The sequence below is a fragment of the Hevea brasiliensis genome, chromosome 4, assembly GCF_030052815.1.
Source record: "Hevea brasiliensis isolate MT/VB/25A 57/8 chromosome 4, ASM3005281v1, whole genome shotgun sequence".
NCBI lineage: Eukaryota > Viridiplantae > Streptophyta > Magnoliopsida > Malpighiales > Euphorbiaceae > Hevea > Hevea brasiliensis.
In genome coordinates, this window is record NC_079496.1 from 10,417,180 (window position 1) to 10,429,468 (window position 12,289).

The following is a 12,289-nucleotide window of genomic DNA, read 5'->3' on the forward strand; positions in this document are numbered from 1 at the left end:
TAATATGTTAAGTCTATCCAATTATTTTTTTTAACAATATATATAATTAAACGTATGATTTAATTTTTTAAGTATTTTTATATCTATAATTTATAATTTGTCTATTTATAACATATATAAAATTAGATGGAAAAGGAAATAATTGGATAGAGAAAAATATTTATACTAATATACCATTTAAAATAAATAAAAATCCTTGATAACTTGATTGGTTTTTTTATTTATAAAATGCAAAAAATAAGAAATATTGAGTTTTAGTTTTTTTTTAATTTATTTTAAAATTCTTTATTTTTAAGGTAAAAAAAATATTTAATGTAATTGTTCTGTATAGAAAAATTTAATTATAATAATTAATTATGATAAGATCTATGTGAGACGACTATAATTAATAATTATAATGAAATAATTATATATATATATATATATATATTAGTTTCATTGTATAATTTTTTAAAAAATAAAATATAATAAGCTTGTAATAATTTACTTGAAAGGACAAAAAAGGGTTAGGGATGTCAATGGATCAATTTTTCTGGGCACTTGATCTAACTAAATTCTAATAAAATTAGTTTAAATAGTACATAATTAAGTTTGAAATAGATTTAGGTTTAAAATTTAATACCTGTAACGAGTTCAGATCGAATTTAAATTTTCAGTATTATTTATTTAAAAGCATTTATATAAATATTTAATTATACATAATATATATTTATTTTATAATAATATTTATAAATTTTTAAAGATTTTATTTTATATAAAATAAAATTAAAATATTTTATGAAATTATTAAAATTTTAAAATATAAATTATTAATAAAATTTATTTTTAATATAGATTATTAATTAAAATATATAAAATTAAATAAATTAAAATATTTTCCGAATAGTAATAATTAAATTTAAAAAAAATAAAATTTAACTAAATTTAAAATAAATTTAAAATTTAAAAATATTAATCAAATATAAATAAATAAAAAAAAAGTGATTTCCACGATACCTTTAAAATCTTAAATTGTCCTTTAAGGTTCCTCGTCACTTTTGCAGTAAACGTAAGATTCGCCACGTGGGTTTCGCACACTTTGGGTGTTGACTGTCAGTGATCACTTTGCTTCCTTCTCTTAAAAAAATCTAAATAAAAAATAATAATATTTACAATATTGAGGCATTTTTAAATTCAGAAAATTAAAAGTAAAAAATAATTCATCCACGATCTATTGGCAACCGGCAATAATAAATTGTTCACACATTTAAATTATTGACAAATTTAGCTATAATAATTTAAAACCACAAATTCACACATTGGTATTTTCCAATTAATTATTTTTTTAAAATTCTTTATTTAAATTATTAAATAATCATATATTTTAATGATATAATTATTTAATTACTACTTCTATTTATTTTTTACTTAAAAATTATTGATTTTCCTAAATTATATAAACTATTATACATTTTTATGTATGCAAATAGAAGGAAATAATTAAATGTAATTTAAATATTATTATGTTTCTTATTTTTACTTAAATAATAAACATAAATAAATTGAAATAATTATACTACTAATTAAAAATATATTAATAAAATTAATAATTATAAATAATATAAATAATTTACAGTCGATTAAATTTAACTAAAAATCTTTTAAAGTAAAATAAAAATTCGCGTCACATTTAATGGATTAGAAAAGAAAATAGATATTGGAGCCATCTAGTAAATTGCGGCGGTCAGCTTCTCCATTAGTTCCATCACAGAAAATTATTGAAAATTACAATGAACAACTCAACATATTAGATGCATATCTAATTAAAAGCTGGAAAGGAATTATATAAAAATTGAAGCCATCATTGTTATTCCAAGGATAGGTTTGCTGAATAATTAACGGTATTCATTCAATCTTTCCAAGTTTTCCCAATTTACTTGGCTTACCAAGTTCCATGTGCAACAAAATAAATTGAAGGTTAAACGAAGTTTCAGATAGTAATTGAATGATCAGAGGTTGAACTTGACTAGTTGAGAGAGCTCAACTACTGGCTTTGGTTTCGTGGCGGCAAGGGTATAATAAATTTGGGGCGTCGTCTTCGATTCGATATTTATTAAAAATTTAAAAAAATAAGCTACTAATAACTGTCCTGGAAGTAAGTACCAGCAGTCAGAAAAGCTACTGAAAAGCAGTGCAGGAAGTAAATAGCAGCAGAGAAAAGCCATGGTTCTACAAGCCATTCTCCTTTCACTTCCCTTTTTTAATGTTCACAACCGAATCAATGGAATCTTATACATTGGTGTACGGAGTTCTAGAATTTGAAATTTCAAACTTTTATTTCATTTTTATTTATTTTTTTACATTTTCTCCGAGACTTAAATTTAAAATTTCATAGTCAGATTATAATATGTTAAAAAAAATCCATACTTTTATATTTTTTGAAATAGCAAATAAATTATACGTTAAAAAAAAATCTTAAATTTTACTATTTTTTTTAAAATAATTCATACTTTTAATTTTAATAATGTTATGTTTAAAATTTTGATTTTATTATAATTTTATATTTTGATTCACCCAGCCTTCCTTCCTTTTGAGCTTCCAAGACCCACCCAAAACCCTACTTCTTTTATTGCGATCCACCCAAGCCCTCGCTTCTATCGTTATTGTCGCTCAAGTTGGCGAGATTGTTGATTTCGCACCATTCAGAAATAGCAAGAGAGAAAAGAAAAATCGAAAGACCCAAACTTCCTTATCGTCAACACCATCATCATCGGTGAGAGCATATGGGAAGACCAAAAAAATTTTGTCGGCCACTCTTCTTCCACACTCTCTCTCTCTCTCTCTGCTGATGGTGGAGGATAAGACATCCAATTAAAGGAAAAAGCTGAGATAAATTTTAACAGTTATACTTAAATTTTAAAGTATCTAATAAATAAGATTAATGTAACATAAAATTTTAAACTCTGATATTTTATATGGTAAAAACCTTTTCACTCATATTCGATTCATATATAATATTTATATGAACAATTTAAAATGACATAATATAAATAATTAGTATTATTTTTTGAAGATAAAATTCTTATAATCAACTGTTATATATTTAATATTTTATTATATTATAAGACTGAAATTATTTTATGATTAGTATATAAAGAAAATTATACACATGAAGAATAAAGAATTATGGCAGTTAAAAAAAAAAAAGAATAGAGAGTTATCCATATTATCACTTTTTTGTATGAAGGGCTAAAAAAAAAAAGAAAGACTTTTGAAAAGCAAAATGTAGACAAAGAATAAGCAAAGCATAGTGCGTAGGAAGCTGAATAGTTGTGGCTTTTTTGATATGCTGATTGTAGACCCGGTTGGCACAGCGAGTGGCTTTTATTTAGCATGGAACTCTAATTGTACTGTGAATGTAATGAAATTTGTAAATTTCTTTATTCATGCTTCTGTTATGGATGCCAAGAATCTCTTTATTCATGCTCAGTGGGATGTAATGTTTGTGCACATTAACAGTGAAGAAGAAATTATGAAGGAGCAATTCAATTTTATTCTGTCTTACTCTTCTAACTTCCGAGACGAAAGTTTGTTCATCGGCGATTTCAATGCCATTCTAAAGCTCTATGAGAAACGGGGTGGTAATTTTAGAGCAAAAGCAAAAATGACCATATTTCGCAGGTTGGTTGATTTACTTTACTGTGGACCACCTATGACATGGAATAATCGTAGGGATAATCCTTATAACGTTCAGGAAAGGATTGATAGGTGTCTTGCCTCCCACCAATGGTTACTGTTATATCCCTCGGCACAAGTCCATCACTTACAGGATTTGGGATCCGATCATCGACCTATTATGCTATGTATTAATCCGACCCCAAAAGCAAAGAAATTCTTTCACTTTGATAGTAGATGGGTCTCAAATCAAATGGTGGAATTAATTATCTCTTCTGCATGGAACTCTGTCTCTAATGGTTTTGGTATGTCTCAAACTGCATACAAATTAAAAGCTTGCCGTCATGCTTTATTCTATTGGGGCAGAGCCAATTCTCACAATTCAAACCATCACATTACTACTTTAAAAGGTCAATTGGCAACAGAACAACAACATCCGAGTAACTGGAATGCCACAAGAATCCAAGAGCTTGAAAAAGAACTGTTGACTGAAATAAAGCATGAGGAGTCTTATTGGGCTCAAAAAGCTCGTGTAAGTTGGCTAAAGTTGGGGGATAGAAATATAAGCTACTTTCATGCCAAAGTGATCCAAAGGCGAAAAAGAAATTTAATCCAGGGGTTAATGGATCAACATGGAATATGGAAAACCTCCCTTCATGAGATGCAAAGGATAGCTTGTGATTATTTTCGTCAGATTTATTCATCAAGCAACCCAGCAAATCTGGAATCCTTCACAAATGGTTTTCAATCAAGAATTTCAGAGGCGATGAACAATCAGTTACTTCAGCCTATTACTAGAGGGGAAATTTTTCGTGCTATTTTTGCCATATATCCTACAAAAGCACCAGGAGAAGATGGTTTCACAGCATTATTCTTTCAACAGTATTGGCATATTATAGAGGAGGATATTTGTAAAGCAGTGCAAATTTTCTTTGATACAGGCAGAATGCCCAGGAGCTGGAATCACACATTGATCACCCTTATACCAACGGTTAAACAAGTGCAGTCTACGAGGGATGTGAGACCCATTGGGCTATGTAATGTTATATATAAAGTGGTTTCCAGGTTACTGACTTATAGATTGCAACCATTTATGGACAGAATCATTGGGTGTGAGCAAAATGCTTTTATCAAACATAGGCTGATTGCGGATAACATCCTTCTTAATCAAGAAGTTATGCACTCTCTCAAGGTGCGGCGCAAAGGGAAAAGTTATGGGATGGCTCTTAAATTAGACATCAGTAAAGCCTTCGATTGTGTGGAGTGGGGTTACCTAGAACACATGATGCTACGACTTGGTTTTCATCCAAAATGGGTTCAATGGATTATGGCTTGTTTGACTACAGTGACCTATTCAATCCAAGGCATCGAACGGGTTTTATCACCTCCACACGGGGTTTGAGACAAGGGGATCCATTGTCCCCGTATCTCTTTCTAATATGTGTTGAAGGTCTATCCCACAAGTTGAAATCCTCTCCTCTGCAGAGTCTGAAAATAGCAAGACATGGCCCTGCCCTCACCCATATTTTCTTTGCCGATGATTCTATCATCTACTCGAGGGCTTCTAAGAGGGATGCGGAGATAATTAAAAAAATCCTTCAAGAGTATGCTTCTGCTAGTGGACAATCAATTAATCATAGCAAATCCAGTTTGGTTTTTAGTTCCAGCACCCCTACTGATATTCGTAAAAGAATTGCCGAAGTCCTTCTTATTTAGAATTTTGATGCTCCTTCAAAGTATCTTGGACTCCCTTCTGAGATCCCACATTCCAAGAAGCAATCCTTTTCACAAATTCTAGATTGTGTAGCAAGTAAGACTGCTGGTTGGAAAAGGAATTTATTATCTAAGGGAGGGAAAGAGGTTCTTATTAAAGCAGTGGCAATGGCGATACCAGTGTATGCCATGTCTGCGTTTCGACTACCATCCTCTTTTTGTAAAGCTATGAATTCCATGCTTTCTAATTTCTGTTGGGGGCAGCAGAGGAATGAGAGGAAGTTGCATTGGGTAGCTTGGTCTCAAATGTGTGAGCCAAAGCCAAAAGGCAGAATGGGTTTTAAGGACCTTGAAGGTTTTAATATGGCACTCTTGGCAAAGCAAGGATGGAGGCTTATGAACAACCCTAATTCCCTTTTATCTCAAGTCTTTAAAGTAAAATACTTCCACTTTACTAATTTTTTGCAGGCATCACAGGGAAGCTGCCCATCGTGGGGATGGCAAAGCTTATTGTGGGGAAGGCAAGTGCTTCTTAGGGGGTGAGATGGCATGTAGGAAATGGACATTCTATCCTTTGTAAATTAGACAACTGGATTCCCCAATCTTTTCCAAATCCTCCAAGAGTCAAGATGGATCATGATGCTAGTGTGGTATGGGTCCACCAACTTATCAATCAGAATTCTCACTCATGGAACTATGAAAGGCTTCAACAAAACTTCCATGAAGAGGAAATCAAGTGTATTTCAGCAATTCCTGTGGGGCTGTTTCGACAAAAAGACCAACTTATATGGCACTATGATAAAAGGGGTAAATACACTGTCAAATCTGGATATTATATAGTGAGAGAGATCCAAAAATCCCAGCATTCCTTGTCCCTCTCAGTAGCAAGTCCAAGTTCCAATAGCAGGTTGGAGGAGCTATGGAAACACATATGGAAGATTAAATTACCATCTAAGTTATCCATTTTCCTATGGATGATGCTAATGGACAAGCTACCAACTAATGACACTCTACATAAGAGATTGCCGCATTTTGATCCTTGCTGTCCTTTTTGTGGGGAGATGGAAACTAGTAAACATTTGTTCTTCTCTTGTCCTCACGCTGTAGCAATATGGATTAATTCCCCACTCAGGCTAAGATCTGTCTTTCTTCATAGTGTGGATGTTAAGGATTGTTGGACTGAATTATTAATACCTCTTCGGAATCATGAAGATCACCAGCAGCTTATACAACTCTTGGTTTTCATATTGTGGCATGTTTGGAAGAGCAGAAATGAAAAGATTTTCAGAAATGTTATCATATCTCCACAGGACATTATAGCAGCAACACTTAAGCATTTTGAGGATTTCTCCTTGGCAAATGACTCTATTTCAAAGCAGTCAGAACTGAATCATTCTACTCTAGCTTTGACCCCTCCACCGGTGAATGTTATTAAGCTCAATTTTGATGCTGCAGTGGATAGAAATAGAAGGAGAGGAGCAATTGCAGTTGTAGCTAGAAATTTGGAAGGGAAGCCGTTAGATTGGTGCTGCAAAGTGTATGAATCTATTGTTGATCCGCTAGTCCTGGAGAGCCTAGCATGTAGAGATGCTGTCACCCTTGCCCTAAATAGAGGCTTCTGTGCAGTTAGAGTAGAAGGAGATTCTCTTATGGTTATACAGGCCATTCTCTCTCAATCTGCACCTTTAGACATTAAAGGGTCATCTTCGATATCAAGCTTTTAGCAAGCAGGTTCAATTTGGTTACTTTCTCCCATGTTAAAAGATTGGGCAACCAAGCTGCACATGCTTTAGCTAAAAAGTTTTTAAGTGATCCCTACTTTGCTTGTAATCGGTCTGCTCAGCAAGCATTTGTCTTTGGACATATGCCAGTATGATTCTTCAATGAAATTTCAATCTTCAAACAAAAAAAAAAAAAGAATGCTTAGGAATTCTTGTCAGATTATTTTTATAATCCACATAGTACAAATCAAACCTTAAAGTATAAACAATATTTCATTCAAAGTTGACTAAATATGACCATGCAAAATAACCTTTGACATTAACATTGTAATCCATGCCAAAACCAGCATCATTAGGAAAATTATTAATTGAGGATTATCAAAAACATCTAGTTAAGTATCTTGAAGATTGGACTCACGAAGAAATCCCAAAGCATTCCATATATGTTTTTTATAATGGTATATCCTGAATTCATCCTTTAATTGCTTCCTCTATGGGTTCCGTTTCATTATTATAATTGTCAACCCTTAAAATAATATATAGAAAAAAGAAATCAAACCAAAACATAACTATATAAATTAAATTATAGGATCATTATATGTATCTTTGGCATAGTTCAAAAGATGTCGAATCCCTTTCGGAAAAATATAAAATCAAGATGAGTAACCCTATAAATTTTGATTACTATGTCAATGATATGATCCATAAATGTATAATTCTCTCTTTATTATAATTCTGTAAAGTTAAGAGAAAAAAAAAATATTGTATTATCAATTAAACTTTTTAATAAATGAAAACTTATTGGCAAATTTATAGGTTTAGAGATTTATTTTGATTTCTTATATATATATATATATATATATATATATATATATATATATATATATTTATTCTTCCTTCAGGACATGAACTTACAAGTTTCAATAATGTGACTATTAGTTGTATCTAATATGATTTGGATCAACTGCAGCATTTGGTTTTGCAAAATATAAAGAATAACATTGCAACCCAATAAAATCATAGGATTCTCAAATGAATTTTATTGTTAATAAAATTGAGCAATCCATCCCCAATTAAATTTTACACAGTTCTTGGATATGGACCATAGATCATAGGATCCATTCACTTAAAAAATATGAAATAAATTGCCTTTGTTAATTAAAAATTTGTATACATAATAAATGATTAATTGCTAGGTAAATTTGGAAGAAAGACTACCAACCCAAACATGAAAATTAATGGTTGTTCTAGATGCTTCTATATTAATTGTTCTATTGGAGAGAGATTCAAACCAGAAGATAAAGAGCGTTATCCCGATCTTGCCTTTTTGAGTTGTCTACATAATTAATACGTAATAAGCTCAAACCTAAATGGTGACATTTTTACTTAAAAAATAATATATATATATATATATATATATATATATATATATATATATATAAAATCATAGGATTCTCAAATGAATTTTATTGTTAATAAAATTGAGCAATCCATCCCCAACTAAATTTTGCACAGTTCTTGGATATGGACCATAGATCATAGGATCCATTCACTTAAAAAATATGAAATAAATTGCCTTTGTTAATTAAAAACTTGTATACATAATAAATGATTAATTGCTAGGTAAATTTGGAAGAAAGACTCACAACCCAAACATGAAAATTAATGGTTGTTCTATATGCTTCTATATTAATTGTTCTATTGGAAAGAGATTCAAACCAGAAGATAAAGAGCGTTATCCCAATCTTGCCTTTTTGAGTTGTCTACATAATTAATACGTAATAAGCTCAAACCTACATGGTGACATTTTTACTTAAAAAATTATATATATATATATATATATATATATATATATATATATATATATATATATATATATATATATAAGTTTATACAAATTTAGTAATTTTTTCTATATGCTTATATAGTTACAGCATGAGAAAAGAGTATATGATAGGTAATTATGTAAGGTTTAATTGCTGAATTTCTACTTTTATATTGACAATTCACCCAGAATGAGCATTGAAAGTTGTCCAATACTTCACTCATGATTATCAAATCTTTTCAAAGAGAAGATTTACATATTCACGATAATTTTCCTTATATTTTATATAATTATTTGATAAGATATTTTATTGTTTAAATGAGAATATTATTATTGAACAAAATTAAAATGAATGTTTGAACATTTAATATTTTGAAAATATGATATGAAATTATATATTTGCACAATACAATAACTTAAAAGCCACCATATTTCTCCTTTAGGGTATGAGGAGTATCTTAATGAAAAATAGTAATAAAAAGTTCCAACCTCGAGTTTCACAACAAAATAAATTAAAATTTTGATTTGCTTTTATACTTTTACTAAAAGACTAAGATAAAGTCCCTTCTCTCTTTTTAAAAAAAAAATTATAAGAAATTATAACTAGTTAATTAGTTGAAATTCTTCAAATTTTCCAATAAATTTTTAAATCATATGATTCTCAAATGAATTTTATTGTTAATAAAATTGAGCAATCCATCCCCAACTAAATTTTGCATAATTCTTGGATATCGACCATAGATCATAGGATCCATTCACTTAAAAAATATAAAATAAATTGCCTTTGTTAATTAAAAACTTGTATACATAATAAATGATTAATTGCTAGGTAAATTTGGAAGAAAGACTCACAACCCAAACATGAAAATTAATGGTTGTTCTAGATGCTTCTATATCAATTGTTCTATTGGAGAGAGATTCAAACAAGAAGATAAAGTGCGTTATCTCAATCTTGCCTTTTTTAGTTGTCTGCATAATTAATACGTAATAAGCTCAAACCTACATGGTAACATTTTTACTTAAAAAATAATATATATATATATATATATATATATATATATATATATATACAAATTTAGTAATTTTCTCTATATACTTATATAGTTACACATGAGAAAAGAGTAAATGATAGGTAATTATGTAAGGTTCAATTGCTGAATTTCCAATTTTACATTGACAATTCACTCAGAATGAGTATTGAAAATTGTTCAATATTTCACTCATGATTATCAAATCTTTTCAAAGAGAAGATTTACATATTTACGATAATTTTTCTTATATTTTATATAATTATTTGATAAGATATTTTATTGTATAAATGAGAATATTATTATTGAACAAAATTAAAATGAATGTTTGAACCTTTAATATTTTGAAAATATGATATGAAATTATATATTTGCACAATACAATAGCTTAAAAGCCATCATATTTCTCCTTTAGGGTCTAAGGAGTATCTTAATGAAAAATAGTAATAAAAAGTTCCAACCCTGAGTTTCGCAACAAAATAAATTAAAATTTTGATTTGCTTTTATACTTTTACTAAAAGACTAAGATAAAGTTCCTTCTCTCTTATTAAAAAAAAATTACAAGGAATTATAACTAGTTAATTAGTTGAAATTGTTCAAATTTTCCAATAAATTTTTAAATCATAGGATTCTCAAATGAATTTTATTGCTAATAAAATTGAGCAATCCATCCCCAACTAAATTTTGCACAGTTCTTGGATATCGACCATAGATCATAGGATCCATTCACTTAAAAAATATAAAATAAATTGCCTTTGTTAATTAAAAACTTGTATACATAATAAATGATTAATTGCTAGGTAAATTTGGAAGAAAGACTCACAACCCAAACATAAAATTAAGGGTTGTTCTAGATGCTTCTATATCAATTGCTTTATTGGAGAGAGATTCAAATCAGAAGATAAAGAGCGTTATCTCGATCTTGCCTTTTTGAGTTGTCTACAATTAATACGTAATAAGCTCAAACCTACATGGTAACATTTTTACTTAAAAAATAATATATATATATATATATATATATATATAAGTTTATACAAATTTAGTAATTTTCTCTATATGCTTATATAGTTACAGCATGAGAAAAGAGTAAATGATAGGTAATTATGTAAGGTTCAATTGCTGAATTTCCAATTTTACATTGACAATTCACCCAGAATGGGCATTGAAAGTTGTCCAATACTTCACTCATGATTATCAAATCTTTTCAAAGAGAAGATTTACATATTCACGATAATTTTCCTTATATTTTATATAATTATTTGATAAGATATTTTATTGTTTAAATGAGAATATTATTATTGAACAAAATTAAAATGAATGTTTGAACCTTTAGCATTTTGAAAATATGATATGAAATTATATATTTGCACAATACAATAGCTTAAAAGCCACCATATTTCTCTTTTAGGGCCTGAGGAGTATCTTAATGAAAAATAGTAATAAAAAGTTCCAACCATGAGTTTCGCAACAAAATAAATTAAAATTTTGATTTGCTTTTATACTTTTACTAAAAGACTAAGATAAAGTTCCTTCTCTCTTATTAAAAAAAAAATTATAAGGAATTATAACTAGTTAATTAGTTGAAATTGTTCAAATTTTTCAATAAATTTTTAAATCATAGGATTCTCAAATGAATTTTATTGTTAATAAAATTGAGCAATCCATCCCCAACTAAATTTTGCACAGTTCTTGGATACCATAGATCATAGGATCCATTCACTTAAAAAATATGAAATAAATTGCCTTTGTTAATTAAAAACTTTTATACATAATAAATGATTAATTGCTAGGTAAATTTCGAAGAAAGACTCACAACCCAAACATGAAATTAAGGGTTGTTCTATATGCTTCTATATCAATTGTTCTATTGGAGAGAGATTCAAACCAGAAGATAAAGGGCGTTATCCCAATCTTTCCTTTTTGAGTTGTCTACATAATTAATACGTAATAAGCTCAAACTTACATGGTAACATTTTTACTTAAAAAATAATATATATATATATATATATATATATATATGTTTATACAAATTTAGTAATTTTCTCTATATACTTATATAGTTACACATGAGAAAAGAGTAAATGATAGGTAATTATGTAAGGTTCAATTGCTGAATTTCCAATTTTACATTGACAATTCACCCAGAATGAGCATTGAAAATTGTCCAATATTTCACTCATGATTATCAAATCTTTTCAAAGAGAAGATTTACAAATTCACGATAATTTTCCTTATATTTTATATAATTATTTGATAAGATATTTTATTGTTTAAATGAGAATATTATTATTGAACAAAATTAAAATGAATGTTTGAACCTTTAATATTTTGAAAATATGATATGAAAT

At 28.6% G+C, this 12,289-nt stretch overlaps 1 protein-coding gene across 1 annotated transcript; it reads left to right on the top strand.

Moving 5' to 3' along the window:
- Positions 1–5,996: 5,996 nt before the first annotated feature.
- On the top strand, positions 5,997–7,091 carry LOC131179377 (uncharacterized). The gene has a single exon (XM_058146202.1). The coding sequence runs from the start codon at positions 5,997–5,999 to the stop codon at positions 7,089–7,091; it is 1,095 nt and encodes a 364-aa protein (XP_058002185.1).
- The last annotated feature ends 5,198 nt before the right edge of the window (positions 7,092–12,289 follow it).